This window comes from Copadichromis virginalis, linkage group LG2 (assembly GCF_057382275.1).
Source record: "Copadichromis virginalis isolate Kocher_CV1m ecotype Utaka linkage group LG2, C_Virginalis_male_GT1.1, whole genome shotgun sequence".
Classification (NCBI taxonomy): Eukaryota; Metazoa; Chordata; class Actinopteri; order Cichliformes; family Cichlidae; genus Copadichromis; species Copadichromis virginalis.
Window position 1 is genome coordinate 28,444,297 of NC_140619.1, and position 21,495 is coordinate 28,465,791.

General features: G+C 41.7%; 2 protein-coding genes across 3 annotated transcripts; both read right to left on the reverse strand.

Annotated features, from left to right (window-relative positions):
• Positions 1 to 52: 52 nt before the first annotated feature.
• On the reverse strand, positions 53 to 12,108 carry sfxn1 (sideroflexin 1). 2 transcript variants are annotated; one of them, XM_085477318.1, is made up of 12 exons: positions 12,059 to 12,108; positions 11,385 to 11,952; positions 9,515 to 9,684; positions 9,251 to 9,421; positions 8,850 to 8,948; positions 8,656 to 8,731; positions 8,301 to 8,386; positions 6,292 to 6,419; positions 6,156 to 6,205; positions 5,901 to 5,950; positions 2,277 to 2,324; positions 53 to 2,109 (listed from the first exon to the last, which is right to left on the reverse strand). In XM_085477318.1, exons 3-12 carry the CDS (start codon positions 9,676 to 9,678, stop codon positions 2,013 to 2,015), a joined length of 969 nt encoding a protein of 322 aa, XP_085333444.1. In that variant the 5' UTR covers positions 9,679 to 9,684; positions 11,385 to 11,952; positions 12,059 to 12,108; the 3' UTR covers positions 53 to 2,012. The 2 variants fall into 2 exon arrangements, with proteins under 2 accessions (XP_085333444.1, XP_085333453.1); XM_085477327.1 differs by lacking the exons at positions 11,385 to 11,952; positions 12,059 to 12,108 and adding an exon at positions 10,004 to 11,351.
• A 33-nt stretch (positions 12,109 to 12,141) lies between these two features.
• Positions 12,142 to 16,285, reverse strand: LOC146717517 (serine/threonine-protein phosphatase 2A catalytic subunit alpha isoform-like). Its single transcript, XM_085477340.1, has 7 exons — positions 15,963 to 16,285; positions 15,336 to 15,545; positions 14,842 to 15,015; positions 14,667 to 14,756; positions 14,304 to 14,465; positions 14,071 to 14,189; positions 12,142 to 13,165 (listed from the first exon to the last, which is right to left on the reverse strand). The coding sequence occupies exons 1-7, from the start codon at positions 16,062 to 16,064 to the stop codon at positions 13,093 to 13,095; spliced, it is 930 nt and encodes a 309-aa protein (XP_085333466.1). The 5' UTR covers positions 16,065 to 16,285; the 3' UTR covers positions 12,142 to 13,092.
• Between the last annotated feature and the right edge of the window lie 5,210 nt (positions 16,286 to 21,495).

Below are 21,495 nucleotides of genomic sequence, written 5' to 3' on the forward strand. Positions count from 1 at the left end.
TTTTTGCTTTAAGCCACTAGATGGCACTGTGGATCAACAACGACCCTCGCTGTGGGATTTTATCAAGTTTATTTCATCTGGTTAGTCAAAACATTACATCACCCCAGTGTACTGCAAAACAATCAGAAAACATTCTTTGTCACAGTATTTTAAAAATTATTAATGCAAGCTATAAATGACTTCCTCTCGAGTTGATTCGTCTCGCTTTGGCTGTGTTGAAATTTCATTTGATTTGGTAAATTGAATTTTCTTAATTGTTAGAGTTAACTGATCAAGCACGGACTGAAATCGGTGTGGTTCTAAAAATGTGCAGCATTTGGAAATCTGCTACAACATTGTGCTTTTCTAGACACACCGCAAACAGCTGGAATTGGAAAGTGCTACATTCATTCACCATGAACACGAGAATAACAAATTTCACTTCAAATAAACTGGAGAGAGCTCCAGGGCGTCTCTCTGAAAACACTGAAAATCTAGAATTGTAATTTTACAGCGATAAATTCAAAGAGATTACAGAGTTTAAACATTTAAAAACACCTCACAAAAAATTACATCATATGGGAAGGAGTCTGTAAATATTTCAAAAGCATTTAATTTTTGTTGAATGCACGCTGGGTTCCAGAAACACATTTGAGTTGGGTTAAAGGTGTGAGTTTTGTTGCTTTGAGTTAATCTTTGTTCTTTTTTTCTCCCACTCGTGATTTTAAAAATGTCCGGTGATGCGCTTGGCCTGGCACCGAAAGCGAGTTTACAACAGTTTACAGACACATTCTTTTAGACACAACAGGTTAATCAACTGTGTCCAAACACGCGTTATCTGAATCCTGACTGCAGAACAAAAGTACAGAGCGTAAAATCTACCTGCTTTATCAGCTCGCTTGGCTTGAACTTGGTCATGGCATGTGCAGATATGACTGAGGTGCAGATAAAGTAAAAGGGGGCGCTGGAGGTCTTTGCTTCAGATATCTTTTGGGCTGGGAGTTTGTGCATTCCTCAAACTCACCGGACTCGAAATGTGTTACTGTTTGAAGTTTTCAAAGCAGGCAGAGTGTTAGCGAGATGAACCATTTAGGTGTGGCGTTGACAAATAGCATCCATGAGAAGTCTATAACATCTATAACATCTATATCTGACACTCTAAATGCATATAACGATGTAAAAACACTTCTGCCACCTTGTGTTGTTATTAGATCTCTCATACTAGAATTGGGCTTGGTAGAAGTAAGAACCAGCGTGTTTTTTCTGAAATGATTGATATGAATTTAACATTTATTGTCAGTGTTCCTGAACACAGCCTCTGTGTCACTAAAGAGGCAGAAGAATACTTTTCAACAAGCCAGAGAGTGGTTTGTTCACACGTGTCTGGCAATTAGAATAAATAGAACAATAAACACTGATTATTCAGACATGAAATAGCACCGTGCTGGCCTATTATAACATCCCATTTTAAAGGGTGTATCCCTGGAGAAGGCTTGTTTAGTATCACTCATTTGGCAGGTGAGTTAAAGTGAACACCAGGAGGTTGAAATCCTTGACAGAGGTTTAAAAAGTACAGATTTGGCAAATGTAATCAGATCTGACTAGTCAGAATAAAGACCAGAAAAAAGAAAAACCGCCGGGCAGACAGATGTGACAGTGGTTTCATGGCAACATAAGATCAACAAGTCACAGACATTAAAGTAATAAAAACATGGCACAGAAGAAAACCTTACGATGGGCCACTAAACATCTGTCGAGATAAACATCAAACTTTTGATCCCGCTTGGAGAACATCTTCAGCAGTTTCAGTAAAATCTACAATCACTGACAAACGTGAACAGCTCATTACAAAGAGGCTGACAGCGAGGGGGAGTCCTCAGATATCCATCTGGATCGGTGGAGGTGAGGAGAGAAAAACTTAACTTTGGCACACTGAATGAGGAGAGCTGGCAGAGACGTGAGGAGCGAGCCTGCAGCTGTGTTATGGCAGTGTTCGGATGAGGTTGGGCGGTGATTGGGGGGGTTGCACACACTCATAGCCCTTTGTTGAAGTAAACCCTCTCCACTCCTGGGTGGTTGGCACGGATTTTCTCCTGCAGCTCCGGCTCCAAGCGGCTGACTGACATAGAGCTGGATTAGAGGGCAAAAAATAAATAAAAGGGGTTAATGGGTCAAATGCATACAATGTAGGCATGTAATGCATCCTTTTTGGCAGAAAAAGACTCATGCACACTCTGCATATAGTCACATAATAATAAGATGATTTACTACTAATAACTTCAAAATGGTTCACTCACCTTTTCTGAGGGAATAAAGCACAACAGAGTGGTGTGGCAAACACGAGGCTGAAAAACAAGAAACGGAAATGATGAGCTCACGTGTTTTTAAATTAAAGGCCTCTCGAGCTCACCGAGATTCAAACTTAGAGATTTTTAGTAGATACACCTATGGTATCAATTTAAAGCTCTTATGTTGCTTGGTTCTCAAGTTATCACATTTGCAAACTTACGTGTCCACACCGCCTGGCCAGGTGATAACAATGCCCCATCAGCTTAGTATAGATGAGGGGTAACAAAAGCCCCCCAAGAACTATGTCTCAGACTCTGCAGGCCTCAGTCAGCATGTTGAATTTAAGAAGTTCATGACAGCACAATTAGAAAAAGACTGAACGGGTATGGTGTCTTTGGACAGGTTTCCAGGAAAAAGCCCGTTCTCTTTAAAAAGAACATGGTAGCTTAAGTTTGCAAAGTTGCATCTGAATAAACCTCAAGCTTTCTGGAGCAACTCAACCAGAACATACCAGCACACCTGATACCAACTGTCAGGGAGGATGGTGGAGGGCTGATGATTTGGAAAGCCTGTTTTGCAGCATCAGGTTGTAGAAACCCTGCAGTCACTGAGTTAACAGTGAACGCATCTGTATACCAAAGTGTTCTAGAGTCATGTGAAAGTCATGAAAGTCATGTGACAGGACGATAATCCCAAGCACAGAAAAAAGGTGCAATGGCCGAGTCAGAGTCTGACTGAAATACTGTGACATTGTGGCATTAATGAATGCCTGCAAACCTAAATGAACTGAAGCAACGCTGTAGGGAAGAATGGACCAAACTGTTTACATAAACTCACACATTTACACAGACACACTGCTGTGATGGTGGAAGCTTCTATAAAACAAGGTTTACATCATTTCAAAAAATGATGTAAATGTCCATTTATCAGGATCTTATTGAGGGGAGATACTGATATCAGTCTGATACTAATACCAGTGCTGGTACTGAAATTATTTGTATTTTGATCAATCTGTCCACCTATAACTTATAACAGAGGTCTCAATCACGCAGCCTAGGGGAGCAAAAGTATTTGAAATTTTAAAAAAACAAACAAGACAATATTTGTGGGTGTTTTCTTGTTTGATTCATTGTTTTGTTTTTTTACTACTTGAACACTAAAGTGGCCCTCCAACGAGATGACAGCGGCAGCAGCGGCCCACCGGTCATTTAAGTTTGAGACCCCTGATCTATAACATCACAGGGAGGGGGAACAGCTTTAAACCTGCATTCTATCAGAAGGCCACCAGATGGCGATAGCTCTGATTATACACTGAACAAAAATATAAACGCAACACTTTTGTTTTTGCTCCCATTCCCCATGGGATGGACGTAGAGACCTAAAATTCAATCCAGATACACAATATAACCATCCCTCCCAAACAGTGGTCACAAATCAGTCCAAATGTGTGGTAGTGGGCACATCTGCTATATTGAGATAATCCATCCCACCTCACAGGTGTGCCACATCAGGATGCTGATCTGACATCATGAGTAGTGCACAGGTGTACCTCAGACTGCCCACAACAAAAGGCCACCCTGGAATGTGCAGTTTTGTCTCACAGCAAAATGCCACAGATGCCACAAGCAATGAGGGAGCGTGCAATTGGCATGCTGACAGCAGGAATGTCAACCAGATCTGTCGCCCGTGCATTGAATGTTCATTCCTCAACCATAAGCCGTCTCCACAGGCGTTTCAGAGAATATGGCAGCACATCCAACCGGCCTCACAACCACAGACCTCGTGTAACCACACCAGCCCAGGACCTCCACATCCAGCAGGTTCACCTCCAAGATCGTCTGAGACCAGCCACCCAGACAGCTGCTGGAACAATTGGTTTGCACAACCAAACAATTTCTGCACAAACTGTCAGAAACCGTCTCAGGGACGCTCAACTGCATGCCCGTCGTCCTCATCGGGGTCTTGACCTGACTCCAGCTCGTCGCCGTAACAGACTTGTGTGGGCAAATGCTCACATTCGATGGCGTCTGGCACGTTGGAGAGGTGTGCGCTTCACGGATGAATCATGGTTCACATTGTTCAGGGCAGATGGCAGCTGAGAATGTCCCAGTTCTTGCATGGCCAGCATACTCACCGGACATGTCACCCATTGAGCATGTTCGGGATGTGCTTGACCGGCGTATACGACAGCGTGTACCAGTTCCCACGAATATCCAACAACCTCGCACAGCCATTGAAGTGGAGTGGACCAACATTCCACAGGCCACAATTGACAATCTGATAGACTCCATGCGACGATGTGTTGCACTGCATGAGGCAAATGGTGGTCACACCAGATACTGACCGGTTCTGGGTCCCCAGACCCCCAATAGCGCAAAAAACTGCACATTCCAGGGTGGCCTTTTGTTGTGGGCAGTCTGAGGTACACCTGTGCACTACTCATGATGTCAGATCAGCATCCTGATGTGGCACACCTGTGAGGTGGGATGGATTATCTCAATATAGCAGATGTGCCCACTACCACACATTTGGACTGATTTGTGACCACTGTTTGGGAGGGATGGTTATATTGTGTATCTGGAATGAATTTTAGGTCTCTACGTCCATCCCATGGGGAATGGGAGCAAAAACAAAAGTGTTGCGTTTATATTTTTGTTCAGTGTAGAAATCTCCATGAAAAGCTTTCATTCTTGACCTCTGTGAACACTGCTGAGTTTATGGGATCAATTACTTCTTTAGGGGCACATCAAATAAAAAAATGAAACCTATTCTGTAAATCTTGGTCGTACCATGTTTCAAAATGGAGGATTACCTAAGATATGGAAATCACACACTCATGAGCTAACTAGTTATCAATCAGAGCCAGAGTCCGTGTCACATCCATTTTCTGGCGAGCAAGATGGCAGCGACAAAAACGTTCATCTCGAAGCTTCAAAATGGGAATCTAGAAACTAACAGGTGATGTCACACCTTCAATTTACGAGGGGCAGCCAATTAGAAGAAAGTCGGCATAAATGGAGGGCATATACACTACCTGCAAACCAAAAGCACAAAGCACTGTTGAAGCACTGATAAACACCAGGTGTACTGTAATTTCATCCTTGTGGGTGCAGAAACATCTGCACATTATTTAAGTAATGAAGCATGTATGTAAACTTCCATTACACATTGTGGAAGTGTGTGGATTAGCGTTCTCCTAAAAGGAGCCTGCTTCCCCATTTTTGTGGATTAGCTTGCAGAATGTGGTCCTGATCACAGTCATGTGAGTTACACAAGACTTTAACTGGTCGCACCGAGGGCTCGTGAGGCAACGCCGAGTAGGAAGCACAAAGTGAAAAGCTGGGTGATGATGTGCGAGTCATCATTAAAGAAAAAAAAGGAAGCAGCAGATTCAGTTTCATGTAAAAAATAATTAAGTTATTGAGCCACACACGGGCTAAAGCATCTTCATATCGTTATCCACTGAGCTAACAAATTTTATGAGGGCATTTTATTAGGGGCATTACACTACACTGTAAATGGAAGCATTTATCATCAGTGTGATCTTATGTTATGATTGTGGGGTGTTTGTAGTAGAAAGAAGACTGCACATGATGGTGAACGTATCAGGTGAACTATCTCTGGCAACTCACCAGAATCCCACCAGGCTGACTTGAATAGGTGCATTCATCCATGGGAACCTCTGAAAAAGGCCAGGCAGAAAAAAATGAGTGAGAGGCACAAAAGCGGCAGAGAATCCGAGAGCGGCCTCATGCACTCGGGGCTTTTGGTCTCTCTAATATGTGATCATAAAAAGGAGCTAGGCAGTTAATGATCGTCTAACTTGCTGACATTTAATGCAACAAATGCATTTCTCATATTTTGTCTTAACTCAGGCGTGTGCTTACCCTCAGAAAGGCCTTCTTTTCCAAATGGTTCATTAAAAATGGGGGAATAGCTGAAAAGAGAGGAAAACTGATTTTATTTCTGAAATTAATAATAATATCTGAAGCCAGATGTTAAAGTGAGAAAACACTTCCATACCCATTCCCGGAGAAGCCATGAGAATCCTGGAAACCACAACCTGAGAGATGGCCTGCTGCGCAGCCTTTGATGACTCTCCTAACCTGTTGTCATTTTCATCCATTATAGGTATACCATGCTGAAGCTCTCTGAAGACAACAAGCAAAACTGGTAACAGTTCTGGAGATAGATGACTGTGAATGCTGAATGCTCTGAATAATATGCATGGAAATGCACAAGAGCTCCTGCTGAAGAACCTGGAAACTGAAATGAAATACAGCAACAGCTGGGAAATAAAGTGGAGGAAGAGGCTGTGTAATGCATCTTACTTCGATAAATTAAATGTCAGGAAACCTGTTTTTCATGAAAACAACTGAAGTGTTCTTATAAAAGTGAAAACACTGAATGCAATTTCACTGCATGCTGTAAACCATGAACAGCACATGTATGAATTTATCATATCACGGGGACTCCTCACACAGATGGACGAACTCCCCGTTCTTCATAGTAATACATCAGAAACAGCAATGAGCAGACAAATATTTAAGATTTAATTAAAGTATGGAAATCTGAGTGTATGACCTGAAAACACAGAACAATGACACCTTATAGTAAACTACACATTTTCAGTCATTAACTAGTTGCTTATTAGCATTTATATCACTAACCTTTTTGCACTTCTTAGCACCTTTGTCTGCACGACAGCACATTAGGTTTTCCATCAGTAGCCTTCTACCTACTGCTTACAGATACTCCGCATGAATTATGATCTTAAAAGACTTTCCTATCCAAATAATACCAAAAAATATCACTCAAAGTCATGTCTCTTAAACTGAGAACATGTTAACAGTTCTATAGTAAAGTCTGGACCTGATTATCCAATGGTGTAGAGGCCATGCAAGACGCAAAAGCCCCAAAAGCATAACAGAATTTTATTTTCTTAAACTTTATATCATATTTTCAAAAGCATTTGATTTTTTTATCATAACAAAATGATATCATTGGTAGAATACAGTAGTGCAGTAGTAGTAGTTTCTCCCCTGCGCTACCGAGATTAGCAGTCACTCCCAAACTCAGCTAACTATCCTGCATACAGAACTTCCAAAACAAAGGAAACAAGGAGAAGTCGAGATATCAAATGACAAAAATGGAATCTGAAAGTTTAAGGAAAATTCCCATTTCTTTTTCAACATATTCAGAAGGAAAGAAAATAAATGGCTCTTAAGTTTGAAGTTGCTGAGACGTTAAAGCAGGGTGACACCCAAGTAGCAGCACCTCACAATCACAGTGGATTTATAATCTGAAACTCTGATTGAATCCAAATAAAGAATCCATGCGGGACCTTATCAGTGAACGACCTGCTGCAAGCATCCAGGAAATATTTCTGCTTTCCCTGCATTATTATTTTTTTCCAAAAAAGAGAAAAAAAAGATGTTTTAACGATGCCTTTGATAATTAGAGACATCCCAAATGTGTGCGTTTCCAGGGAAAAGCTTTCTGGGCATTAATTACTGTTTTAATACCCATCCAGGAGCAGCACTGTGAAAAAGAGCAACAGATAGAGGGAGAGACAATCAAAATAGCATTGTCCTTATAAAAACATGAAACAGCTCTGACTGCTTGATTATTCATTATCATTTCACTAAGGTGCAGTGTTCTCCATTTATAACTATTCCTGTATGACATTGAAGAAAGGAAAACAAATCATCAGAACATCAAAACAAGCTGAGCCCAGGGTTCAGTAACTTGATGTTCTGGTCATGGTTCGTAACCAACTTGGAGTTTGACACTATTAACACACATGAAACTTCTCTGCTCTTCTCAAGTTGTCAGTTCATTATAGCACAAAAGTACTGCAGTTAGGAGAACTCAGGACGATTTAAATAATGTCATCAAGCCAGTGTGTCGCTCCTCCTGTACCGGAGGTATGACACTGACTCTAATCATATCATCTTTGAGACCGAGCGAATCTTTAGTATAAATATTGCATTAAGAGTGGATGGACAGATGGACAGACCAGTGATCTTTACCTTTGTCGCATCAGCGGGATGTTGATACAGTTAGCAGCAGCTACAGCAGCAAATGGAACAAACCGTCCGATCAGCGGTGAAACGTGCTGCAGCGGGAGGAAAGGAGGAAGCTCAGATGTAAACATAGCTTGAAGAATTCACGCCAATATTTCAGATGCTTTACAGAAAGGCCTTTCTGCCGCAAAGTCCAAATAAAAGCTCGCATGACAACATGATTACTGAGCGTGATGCTCTAAACAACATGGGCTTTCAGTGAGAAACAATTCATGTGTGGCTAACTTCATACCAGCACACCCACATGTCTGAAGTCAAAGCATTAATAGGAGATGTAGGATGGGGTTAGATGAACTGATACCTTTGTTAGTGCATTTAGTCCTAGAGCGGTGGCAACTGCCCCCGTGGTGGCAGACACATAAGCTGTGCCAAGCTGACTGCGAACAAAAGAGGCACCGGTCACGTCACACAAACAAAAACCACCGTCCACACCAGCACTGTTAAATTAAGGGGTTAATATGTGCCGGCATCAGCGCCAAAGCAGCTGCCTCTTACCCGACGGTTATGGGAGCGTCACCACTCCTGTTGGTGTAATTCACTATTGCGTTGAAAGACTGATTGATCCACTGCCATAACAGCACAGCAGGAGTTGTCCTGTAAATTGAAAATACAGTTTGAAATCATTAAAAATGTGCATTACTGGGTGTAAACAGATATTTGTACTCTCCTGTGTGGGAACGCCATCATCCCAACAAGCACCAATAACACTGGCTCCTTCTATAAGCAAAAACAGCAATGCTGCATGCACTACACCAGCCCTGTGAAACTTTAGCAGCAAAATTTAAACCAGCATGTGTGAATTTCCCTCGAGGACATGCTCTGCTGCTTAAAAAGAAGCTATAATAGGCCTGGGTGTGGCTGTGACAGTCTGACAATTAACTCGCACATGATCTTACTTATAAAATGTCATCATGCATCCAGTGATCGTCATGTTCATTGGAACCTGTGCCGACATGCGGCCTATCAGGATCATCTTCTCTCCAGTGTCGGGATGGAAAGCTGAGTCAAAAACATACTTGGCTCTCCACAGTTCATCCTCCGTCAGCCCTGGAGAGACTATACCTTCCCTGCAAGACAGCGAGCGTGTAAAATCATATTTCTCGTTTTACACCGGCAGTGAGTTTACAGCCTGTTTCTGAAAAACTGGGCGGGCTGGTTACCTGTAATCGGTGATGATTTTGTGCGCGTGTGCTAGTTGTTCGTTTGTCAGGAGAATGTTCCTGGGATCTGTGACGGTGAAGAAATGTTTAGCCCGACCCACAAATGTGCTCTGGTCCCAGCGGGGCTCCTTGATGTTTATGGAAGTGGATAGCTCGGCTGCCATTTTTATCTGGGGAAACAAAATGTTACAGGCGCAATAAATGTATCCGATTTTGCACATGGTAATACTTATCATAGTCGTTTTCGTTTCCACACTTATATTCCTGGACTACAGCAGAGTGGCTGTGCATGAGTCACAGTTTGAAATAATCTTGGGCATTGATAAAATAGATGGATGAACTGCTACCGTGTCTCTGCTATATTTGAACCTTCAAAGTGGTTTCTACCACAAGTAGAATCACACACACAGATGTACTATGACAAAGTGCTTTCAAACATTCTCACACACACTCTGATTAATGCATCTCGGGCAACTCGACGTTCAGTACCTTTTCCAAGGATGTGTCAACATGTGGACCGGAAAAGCTGGAAATTAATTCACCAGGGCCCTGCTCCAGCACTTAGCAGAGGAGTTAGCTTCCCTTCGGGCTTCATTTCTCTTGCAGACAAAAGTCAGCAAGGGAGGACTGGCGGAGCACAATGCTTCTTTTGCCACGCTGCTAATTCAGCATAATGTGACTAAGTGAGGGCTGACCTAACAGGAGGACTGCGAAACACCAAATTGCAACTGGGCACACACACCAACTCCCAGTCTGAAAAGCACCCTGCATGTATAGGACAGCTGGGAAAGTGGCATTTTTAACCAAAAAGTTACAAACTGAGTAAAGTCTGTGGCTTTATTTGCTGTAACTGGGTACTTACCTAAAACTTTATTATATTAATTAGTCTGAAAGCAGACAGAACTGGCTTGCAATGGAAAAACACCAGTGGATGGGGGTTTTTTTGTGGATGTGCATGCAGCATGCTGTTCCAACCCAGCTTGATCTGGATTTGTTCTTTGCCTCAGATGAACAACTGTGAGAAGGCATGCAGCAGCAATGAACTCGAACTGAAGCATGGCTGCTGGATCGGCTTAAATAAGAAATCTGTGCAGTACAGAAAGCATGCTGTCGCTTTAAATTGAATTAAACTCAACGGGGGTTCTCACGAGATGTCAAAAAGCCTTCAGTGGCCCAATAAGACACAAAATTACTGCTGGAAAGAGATTAAAGGGCACTTCCTGGCCTCAAACCCCCGAGTTAGCGTGAATAATATGATGCCAAATCAGTAATAAATGCGCTGTGAAAGGAGTGAAGTTTGTACCGACACGGCCTTTGATCCATAAACGCACAGCTGGTTCTGCCCTCAGTCTCAGCCAATCAACGGCGGCCTGCGTGGCTACACATTAACCTGCAACTCCTTACAATCAATTGTTATGTATCCCACATATTTCAACCCCTGTATCAGCCTGGTATGTGCTATAATACAAAACGCGGCTCTCTGTGCGTGGTCGCAGGGTAATAACATGCCCCCTGAATGGATACGGTTTGTTGTCCAACCCGACGTAGACCAGTTAAATCTGGACTGTAACTGGAGGTGTTTCTGTGATCTGAAGAAGAAAAAAAGGCGCCAACATCTTTCCCCAAAACAATGAAAATCAAGGTGCGACCGTTTTAAAAATGGCAAATTAGCCACTACATCTGTCCAGACCGTTAATTGTCCAGCTGTGCGCCCCAGATTCAACTAGTATCAGCCTGCCACATCCACACACGAGCAGTGGGATCCCGAGGAGCAAAAAGCTGTCTGATCACTGCTTGACACGTCGGACACACAAGCGCACACGGCACAAAACTGTCGGTCCGTTTTGGGAAACGAGCACAGGTTACTTACTGCACTGTGGTCTCCGGAGGTCCGCAAGAGGAGTCCCTGAAAGGCTGCGGCCAGCTAATTTTCAATGCAGCAGTGTCAGCTCGGCCGGAGGGCGCACAGGAACCGCGAGGGGCTTCACCGACAAAATAAAAGCCTTGCCTCGCTTCTTACTAGGGAAAAACATCTTATAATGACAGGAAAAAAAACACGCAGTGTTGATCCAATCTTTCGCAAAGCAGCAGGAGCTGTGATCAGCAGTCTGAGGGGAGAAACTGAGCTGCAATCCGCCAAATCCTTTAAATCATGCTTTTATTTTCAGCACTACATCCGCCGGTGCTCTGTGAACTATCGCTACATTGATTTTACAGGCAGTAAATCAGTAATATCGGTTAAAACTTCGGAGGATTTCCACACATGCACGTGTAATAAGCGGATATTAATAGTGGTCCATGACATGTGCATGAAAATTAAAGCAAACGAGAGGTTATTTGGTTAATATCAGAAATGCACAATAAAAAAGAAAAGTAAAACATCATGCTGCAAACAATGTCCTACCTTTTTCCATGTTAAAAAAAACTGTGCAAAAATCCTGTTTTAGAAATTAAATAAACAAGAAAAACAGATGTTAAAATGACCAGTTTACTGCAAATAGTCCACTCACAATAAAGCTCATTATCAGTGTCTGAGCTGATCACCTGCACCGATTTTGGGTGTCTGTTTCCATCTAGTGGTCACTCCTCGGGAATAATGTCATAAGCTGTACAAAAGGGGAAATAAATGACACAGCAACTCCAGTTTTAATTTTTTTTATAGCTGTGAGTGCAAAACATTAAGTTATATTATTATTTTTATTTATTTTACATCTGATGTCATTTGTAGCAGTATTGCCTAGTTAAATGAAATACATTAACTCCCATCCCATATGGAAAAGAAATAGTAAAAACTTATATGTGATTACTCATGAAATTGGCCACTTTCATGAGTAAATCATATAAGGCTTACATGATTTACTCATGAAAGTGGCCACTTTCTCATTACTTTCATACATTGTTTTAGTAAGTATCCAAAACATACAAGTTTCATTATATAACTTTTCAAGGGATCTTATATCTGTTTTCACTCTTATATGCTTTTCATACAAGTTTCACACAAGACAGATACAAACTTTATAAGATTTATATATATCTTTTCCGTATGGGATATGAGACAGCAGAAAGAGAACTACTTACACTATAACGGGATATAAAAAGAACAAAGTTTGTCAGTGCCATGTGATAAAAATCAAATACAAAAGTGCAAAGAGAACATACTCGTTTCTATCATCTCACAAAATAAGCACTTTCGCTTCGGTTACAAAAAGAAAAGAGTTCACATTGTATGCACTGCAACCTTTTGTTTGAGGCCATGCCGAGTGAAAGATGCAGCGTATATACTGTATGTGGCGACACACTCTGCTTATCAACATCTAGTCGTTATTCTCAGCGTTAGTTCATTCATGTTTCCTGACAATCCAGCAGGTATTATGACAGTATTGTTCATAGTAGCAATCATTTCTAGCAATTAAAACATCATGCACAGAGAGGAAGGAGTTAAAAGGACGGTGGTGTTCATCTAGACGTTACAGTTTCCATTTTATTGTAATTATGGCACACATTTTCAGGGGAGAGGGATTGAATGCTTCTTTTCCCCAAGCCTCTGTGCAGCCCATTACCGTTCTTAGCAGTGATCTTTACAGGAAATAGTCCGGCGTACGCCGCGTCACGTGGGGCTCTCCTCTGCGTGGTGCAGGGTCAAACTGTAGGCTAAAACAAACAAAGGGCAGGGCTCTCGTCATCTCATAGACTGAATAATAAGGTTTATTTATTTAAGTCAGCAAAGTGAGATTAATTGTTTAGCCAGCTATGTCAACTTTAAAGTCAAGAGTTTCTATGTCACAAAGGTAGCCTGGCTAAATCACCATGGTAACCTATGCTGAATGCTCAGCCTGGTCGAGAGCAAGTTATGTTCTATCGGCTGAAAGTGGCACATTTTCCCTGACTCTTTTATTTACAGTAAGTTTATTATAGATTGTTAAACTGCTGTTAAACTAAAACCACTGAATGAAGTGCAAACATTCCCGATGCATTACCACAGTAATGTACATGTAATTATTTATGCTGAATCCAGAATGCACACCAGGAATATTCGTTCAATGAATAACATTAATTTCATTAATTTGATCTGCCAACAAACTAAAGAGATTTCCCCGTCTCCTTCATTAGGCTATGAGACAGTAACCTTTAATGCTTAAATGGATCCAGTTTAAAGTGTTAGAGCTCTAATGTGCACCCATCACCTTAGAAATGAACAGACAGCAGCACTGAGACTGCACTCAGCCATAAAATTATTAACTTGAATTAAAATGTTTATTTTACTGCTCTGTGCACTAAATTGCTAGATTATGTTCATTATAGACTAGTCATCACCACTTTATCATTATCATCTGATAGCATCGATGACTGAAGTAGGTAGCACTCACGGGGATCATTTTGTGAGGAAGAAGAGTCATATGACATAAGGGGTGACTTAACAGCGAAAGTTGATAACCAGGTGTTGCTGAGCCAGCTAAAGTAATGAAAGACTGGCTTTGTTGAACTTTGTATGTAGCATCCCCCCCTCATTGCAAAAAGATATGTTTGCATTATTAGACATGACAAACTTTACTTACAAGGAGTATTTCAACGTGTCATCAAGCTCCATGATTGCTGCCTGGTTTCCACAACGATAGCAATAGTTTGGTGCACTGAAGATCGTCACTACATTGCGGTCGTGGCACCAGTTATAACCCTAAATCAAGACATCAGCTTCATGTTAGCTATTTTATAGCCACTGACTGTGAAGGGTACATCTGACGAAGAAAAAAACAGAATTACTTGTAGTACACAAACAAAGTCAGAGTACCTCCATAACCAGCTGGTGGGCTCTTGAAACCAAAGTGAGACCGTTTGCGTGGTTGAATGTCTCAGAAATGTCCTGCCCGAAAGTGTAGCCAGCACCGCGTGGTGATATGCCCCAGCCACCGCGGTCATCAGGATCTGACCATAACAAGTCACACATTGGACCCTGAAAGGCGAAGGGAACGCCAGTGTTGTTTAGTGCAATTTCTATTCAGTAAAAAGAACAGAGTGAGCATACAGTGATTACCTACAGACTCCATGGTGAACTTTCTTGAATGCGTATGCCTACACTAAAGCAGTCAGCTGGGATATTTCCTAAATTAATCTCTAAACATCTCTAAAAAGCATTTACGTAATCTGTGTTTACCTCATGAGGAACCTCCTGCAGGCGATCCAGCGCTCTGATGTGTTCCAGTGTATCTATTGATGGGGATAATCCTCCATGTAGGCAGAATATCTTTCAAATAAGAAATATGAAATAAACAACACATAACAGCTCAGTGCACCTGTCCTTCAGGTTGGGTCTGAAAAAACAACATTACCTGGTTATCGACCAGCGCGGTAAGGGGAAGATAATCAAACAGATCTGTAAAGTACTTCCAAACGTTGGCATTTCCATATTTCCTCAAGCACTCGTCGTAAAAACCGTACACCTGCGTAATCTGTCTGCTCTCGTGGTTCCCTCTGAGAATTGTGATCCGTTCGCGGAACCTTACCTACGAAGAAAAACACATTTGTAATAGAAGTTTGGTGCATCAATCCAAATATTGATACGGGTATCAGATCGAAACTAGCACAACAGGATGGATACTTTGCTTCTATCCTCTAAGGTCAGTAAATTTATAAACATTCATCTCAAAAATCATGACACACTGCTCTCCCCTCAATAAGATGCCTTTATACACTAAACGTATCAGTAATACTGGCTTTGTTTACTTGGAATTGCATCAATACCAAAATTTGCAGTTCTGCACAGTTTTACTTCATTAAAAAATTTAAGTCCATATCGATGTTAAGATTACTTTTTTTGAAATACCTTAAGAGAAACCAGAAGTGTAACAGTCTCCACAGAATAGTAGCCTCTGTCAACATAATCTCCCATGAAGAGGTAATTAGTGTCCGGAGATTTCCCTCCAATCTTAAACAGCTCCATCAGGTCGTGAAACTGTCCGTGGACATCTCCACACACTGTCACTGGGCATCTCACCTCCTGCACATTGGACTCTTTTGTCAAGATCTCCTTGGCCTACGCATGAGAACCAAGAAAACAGGTTAGCATGTACCAGAATGTGGTGCAGTTTGGGAGCCTGTGGAGTACACAAGTTATTAATAAGCCAGATTCCAATATTCCTGCTTTTTAAAAAAAATCTGATTATTAAAGAGTTTTCTTGTGTGCTTCTGTAAGTGCACTTTAGGACAAGCAGTGGGCGTAGGTAGGGAAAACATTCGCAGGCATCCCCCCTCCATCTTCTCGGCTTGTCTTAGAAATCCACAGCATGCAGCTACAGTCAAATGGTGTGCTCCTGTAAGGCCACATGCAATAACGTCTGAGTCCAGGCAATATTTCTATTAAAGGAGCCATTCGGGGGGGCTAAGCGTCGGCTAGCACTGCGGAAAGCTAATAATGTGGGGTACTAATATTAAGTCGCCTGGTAAACCTCACCTTTTCGCAGAGGACTTTGACCTGATTCTCTGTCAGCTGCTTGCACTCGTTCAGTTGTTCGATCCATCCGTCCAGCTCCTTGGTGAATGACTTGTCGTCCATGCCTGCTTTGCCGTCAGCTAGCGAGCCGACCAGCTGTAAAATTCCTCGGGAAAATATCTCGCTATTTCGTTATGTTTCGGTGTCTCTGCTACGCTACGTCCTACTGACTGGAGAGCTCTGGTGTATTCGCAGCTAGCGCGTGCATGTGCGTGTGCTCGCACGCGGGTGTGCTCCTATCCAGGGGCGGATAAGAAATTTTCTTAGGGTGGCATGGAAATCAAACGGGGTGGCAAAATCACAGCCATTTCTTTACACATGTGCAGGCAGTGGTGGTTTTTGATATGGGCGACATGGGTGGTTGCCCGGGGCGGCATCGCGGCGGGGGTGGCATCATGGAATCGGCAAAAAAAAGTTGCTTGCACCCATGCTGCCCCGACATCATGCCAGCGCATTTTGGGGATTGCATGGGAACCAATCGGAGTAAAGGCTGGGTTTCCTGGGTTGTGTGAAATCCCAGAAAAAAAACCTATACAAGGTGTAGGTCTATTAGTTTCTGTTGTGGGGTTGGGTGTTAATACTGGAGATGCAAGATGGACAAGAAAAGGTCAAAGCCATCAGGTCCTTGGTTTATAAAAAAAATAGAGTAAAGAAGAGGAGAAATGAGCAAAAGATACAGGTAAGCAGATGTGTCTTTGGATAAAGGCAGGTATTATGTATCCTGAAACAAGATAACATTCATTAGTAGGGATTGGGAAAACTTTGTTAGCTACCTTTGTTAGCCACTTGGCTATGATAGTAAACAGTAGACAGACAGATGACACTGATGTGGCTTATTGACAGTGTTGGGACTAACGCGTTATTAAGTAACGCGTTACAGTAACTACGTTATTATTGTGGTAACGAGCACGGTAACTAGTTATTATGCCAAAACCAGGAACGCGTTACTCGTTACTGGGATTTAGATAGGGTCGTTACTCGTTACTTCGTGTGGTGGCTATCGCGGAGCTTCCACAGATTCAGTAACATTAGCAAGTGGGGGAGGCCAGCAGGTGGATGAAGGAAAAGGGAGGCAAGAGGAGAGACCCGAAGTGGCCGCTGGTCCGAGAGTGTCAAGTGAACTGAACTTCAGGTAAGAAGTTATGACCTGCAGTCCATCTGAGTCACATATAAACCAAGTTTAGGTGGAGTTTATTTTCGTACTGCGTGCTAGCTAGCATGACGGAGTTTCTATACAGCTGGGTGGGTGCTATGTTACTGATGTTGAACTTTATTTTGTTCATAAGGTTAATTATTAGAGCTGCCAACCGTTCCTTAAAAAACGGAATCGTCTCGTATTCAGAGAAAATATTACGCGTTTCTTATTGAGGTGAAAAGGAACAGTTTGTCCCGTAATTCAGCTACAATGAAAAAGACACAAAGCTGGATTTATTCTGTGTCTTTGCTGCACAGCTGCCTCTTCTCCTCTCATCCTCTCCCCCTCCCTCTCCTGTTTCTACTTCAATCATGAAACTGATCAATGATCAGCTGATCGGCTCTCTTGTTTGTTTATCGCCCACTTTGCGCCAGAAAGAGGAAACCAGCGGATGTGGCGCTAAACAACAGCAGCACGTTTAAGCTTGATCAGCTGTTGTTAGAATTTATTTAATATTAATTTCTAGTATCAGCTGATGTTTGCTGGAGCCACAGCTGCAAAAAAGCTGCTGGTCATGATATCGGTTTGGTTATGTGATGAGATGGAAACATGAAGATGAAACCAGGAGATGTCCTTACTGAATCATCAGAGCTGTGATGGAGAAACAGGTTTACCTTTTAGGTCACATGAATGAGTTGAAGGGAAGTTATGAACTGTTTCTGAGAGACAAATAACACCAGGATCCTTTTCTAAGTAGCTGACAGCTGGTAACTGTGCAGGGGCGGGTCTAGCAAAGTGTTGCCAGGGGTCCATGTAGGGAATTAAAAGGGAAAGGGGGGCACAAGGAAATGCTTTCTTATTCTCATTTAAAATGTCTCAGTTTTAAAAAATAATTATCTGAGTCTTACAACAAACAATTGATAGATTAATGCATATCAGAACAGTGTACATCACTGTCACAACAGCGTTTGTTTTCATTCAAAGGCTTTATGATTTTCCTATAATGGTGGGCCGGTCTCTAGTCATATTCCCCGGGATGATTTTTTTTTGTCCCAGTCCAGCTCTGTAAGCAGCTCATCTTCAGTCTGGCGTTACCTATATCTTCCTATTCAGAAGGCAGAATTTCCGAGTTCTGAGTACAATCGAAAGCACCACGACTGCAGTTTTTGTGTTGGATGTAAAAAGCAGGCTAGAATCATGCGGCGGTCAACGACGGTCCAGGCGTGGGATTTCTCTCGTGGAAATGTGCACATTATTTTTTTCCTTTCTATTGGTAGGTGGCACAGTGCACTTGTGGCAAGTAAGCAAGCTAGAAGACTGGCAATCTTGTTGGGTATCCAGTTACGGAAGCAACACATTAACAAGAGAATTCTGAGTAAAACTAAAGTTACTTTCCCTAGTAACTAGTTACTCTGAAAGTAACGAGTAACTTGAAGTAACTGAGTTACTTTTGATAGAAGTAACTAGTAATGTAACTAAGTTACTAATTTAAAGTAACTTACCCAACACTGCTTATTGAATGTTTTGGACTGTGTTTAGCATAATATTAATTAGCCATTAATTGGGAGAGGTGTATTGTTGATTTGTCTGCTATTGTCAGTGTATGATGAATTATAATGGCTGTTTGTTGTCCATTTGCATACTCTTGCTGAGGGAGTGCTCGCCCAGGGCACCAAACAGGCCACGAACGCCCCTGTGTGCAGGTGTTACATTCTGTAATATGTGTTATTTATGGTTATAATATGTCAAATGCTATAAGTATGCACATTTCATATAAACATAGTCTGTGACTTTCTTTAGCCCATATTTCAGTTACATAAAAAATTTAATTTTGATTTTATGCACTGTATAGCATATATAATAAATAAGCATAAGTATAAAATCCAGAAGCTACACAAAATGAGGTGGATCAGTTAGAAATACAAGTTTAACTTTTCACACTCTTTTTATTGAATAATCAAAATCTTATATGCTTTAATTTATACAAGATGTCAGAAATCCCCACTGCCATGAAGACTTGTTTGTTTGTTTTTTCTTTTACCAAAAATTTACTGGGTTAACCCTCTGGGGTCCAGGGTATAATTAGTCGTTTTTTATTATTTGTGATTTTACCTCTATATTTCAACTGTTTATCTTGCCTTGTTTGGTATCATGCTTTTCGGCACAATCTCGCATGTCTAAATAAATGTAAAGTTATTTTTTCATTTTAACATACTGTATTAACACAACTGATTTAAAATGACACAAAAACCCCATAGAATCCAAGTAGGCAAATTATTTGGGGGTTTTTGCAAACAGTAAAGTTTGCAAAAAAAAATACCCCAAAATGCAGCCAATGGCTGAGCCATTTTTGTACAAAAGTTTAAAACCACTACTAAAACTAAAATTAAAGAACAATAGGGTATCACAATAAGATGTGACAAATTATTTGTGCTACTCCAAAAAATGCTTTGTTTCCAGCACAAGACAGAGGAGCACATCCAGCTGGAGACACATTGCAGTCTACCTTTGGTGGCCTCTGTCGCATTCACTAGTGCCCTCATTGTTTTACACACAAAGCAAAACTACACACCAAACATGCCAAATGTCACAAATCTCTCACATCTCAAAGCTCACTATGGATATTACTGTCTCTCTCTCACTCACTCTCTCTTGCCACTGTTAGTCCCAAAACCTGTTCCCTGTTCCTAATCAACCGAATGCTGATTGGTCAACATGGTACATTGATACACAACAGGAAAGGGGTTGCATTTTTGTCTTGTTTTTTGTGTTTTGCTTGCAAACAGATAATGCTTGCAAGCGGTGTTCTTAGAAATCACAGTTTTTACCATTTCCTCCTGCGCTAAATGTAGTATTCAGAAAAAAGCATCACATGTGATGACCCTGGTTTTCTGTGGCCTATCAACACATATAGTTTGAAGTCCATTCAATTTCAACACAAGTTGAAATGGCGACTCAGCGTGGCTGCGTCTTGTTGCTCTGTCATCTTTAATCAGTCATGTGATTTGGACACGCCTGCACATCCATCGACCTGAGAGGGTTAATAAAACTCACCTTCATTCTTACGTTCATTTTTAATTGGTGGGGAGGGGATAACACTATGCCATATATTCAGTTTTATAATGTATATTCAATGTTCATTGTAGCTAGGCTCAAAGTGGTAATGCTATTTTATTTTAATAAACAACATTGTTATTGCAAGAGATTATTTTATGGTGGTAACTTCCACCCCATGCCACCACAGTAGGTCTGCCCCTGCTCCCGTCAAATAACTGCGCAAACCACCATGTCAAAAACATGCAGTGATTTATTGAAATGTGCAAAAAGTGTTTTGGATCATTGTCATGTTGAAAAATTAAGTTGTTGCCAGTCAGCTGCTTTCCAGATGTTATTGCATTGTGGATCAAAATCTGAAGGTACTTTTCTGCATTCATAACTCCATCAGTTTTGTCAAAGTTAAGAAACACGGGCCGAAATACACCTCTAAACCGTAGAAGAGCCTCCATAGTTTTAGAGATGGCTGTAGACACTCACTGTTGAACCTCTCTCTCTGACCTCCTCTGTACATACTGATTTGAACCAAAAGTTTCAGATTTGGATTCATCACTCAATCAGACCTGTTGCCACCGAGTTTCAATCCAGTTCTTGTATAATGTGACATAGCTCATCCCTTTTCCCTGTATCCCTTACTGAAGAATGGCTACTTGACAGCCATCCTTCTAATGAAATCATTTCAGAATCAGAAATCAGAATCAGAAAGGGTTTTATTGCCAAATGTTGAGCAGGTTTACAACATTAGGAAATTGCTGCGGTGCTTCAGTGCAAACATACTGTCATAAATTACGCTAAAATAGACATGAAAATAAAAATAAGAATAAGAATTAAAAGTGCTAAGTAGATAGATATATACATGAGTGCAGGTGGTGATCAGTGCTAAACATGGAATGATGCAGTGAACACAGCGTAGGGTCATGTGTTAGTGGTGGGAACAGTCATACGATTTTTGTTCATGTGTCCAACAGCAGAGGGGAAGAAACTGTTCTTGTGGCGAGAGGTTCTGGTGCGAATGGACTGGAGCCTCCTGCCTGAGGGGAGCAGGTCAAACAGACTGTATCCAGGGTGAGAAGGGTCAGCTGAGATCCGAGCTGCACACCCCAGTGTCCTGGAGGTGTACAGGTCCTGCAGAGATGGGAGTCTGCAGCCAATCACCTTCTCAGCAGAGCGCACAACACGCTGCAGTCTCTGTTTGTCCCTGATAGTGGCTTCAGCGTACCACACGGTGATGGAGGAGGTGAGGATGGACTCGATGATTGCAGTGTAGAATTGCATCATCGTCCGTGTTGGCAGGTTGAATTTCTT

Excerpts from the sequence above, each read along its gene's own strand:
- LOC146717517 (XM_085477340.1), bottom strand. The coding sequence starts at position 16,064 with ATGGACGACAAGTCATTCACCAAGGAGCTGGACGGATGGATCGAACAA. Across the intron at positions 14,757-14,841 it reads CCGCGCTGGTCGATAACCAG|ATATTCTGCCTACATGGAGG; the intron begins GTAATGTTGTTT and ends CTTATTTGAAAG. Across the intron at positions 13,166-14,070 it reads GACACGTTGAAATACTCCTT|CCTACAGTTTGACCCTGCAC; the intron begins GTAAGTAAAGTT and ends TGTTTGTTTTAG.
- sfxn1 (XM_085477318.1), bottom strand. The coding sequence starts at position 9,678 with ATGGCAGCCGAGCTATCCACTTCCATAAACATCAAGGAGCCCCGCTGG. Across the intron at positions 2,325-5,900 it reads GTCAGCCTGGTGGGATTCTG|CCTCGTGTTTGCCACACCAC; the intron begins GTGAGTTGCCAG and ends CTTGTTTTTCAG. Across the intron at positions 2,110-2,276 it reads GCTTTATTCCCTCAGAAAAG|CTCTATGTCAGTCAGCCGCT; the intron begins GTGAGTGAACCA and ends CCTCTAATCCAG.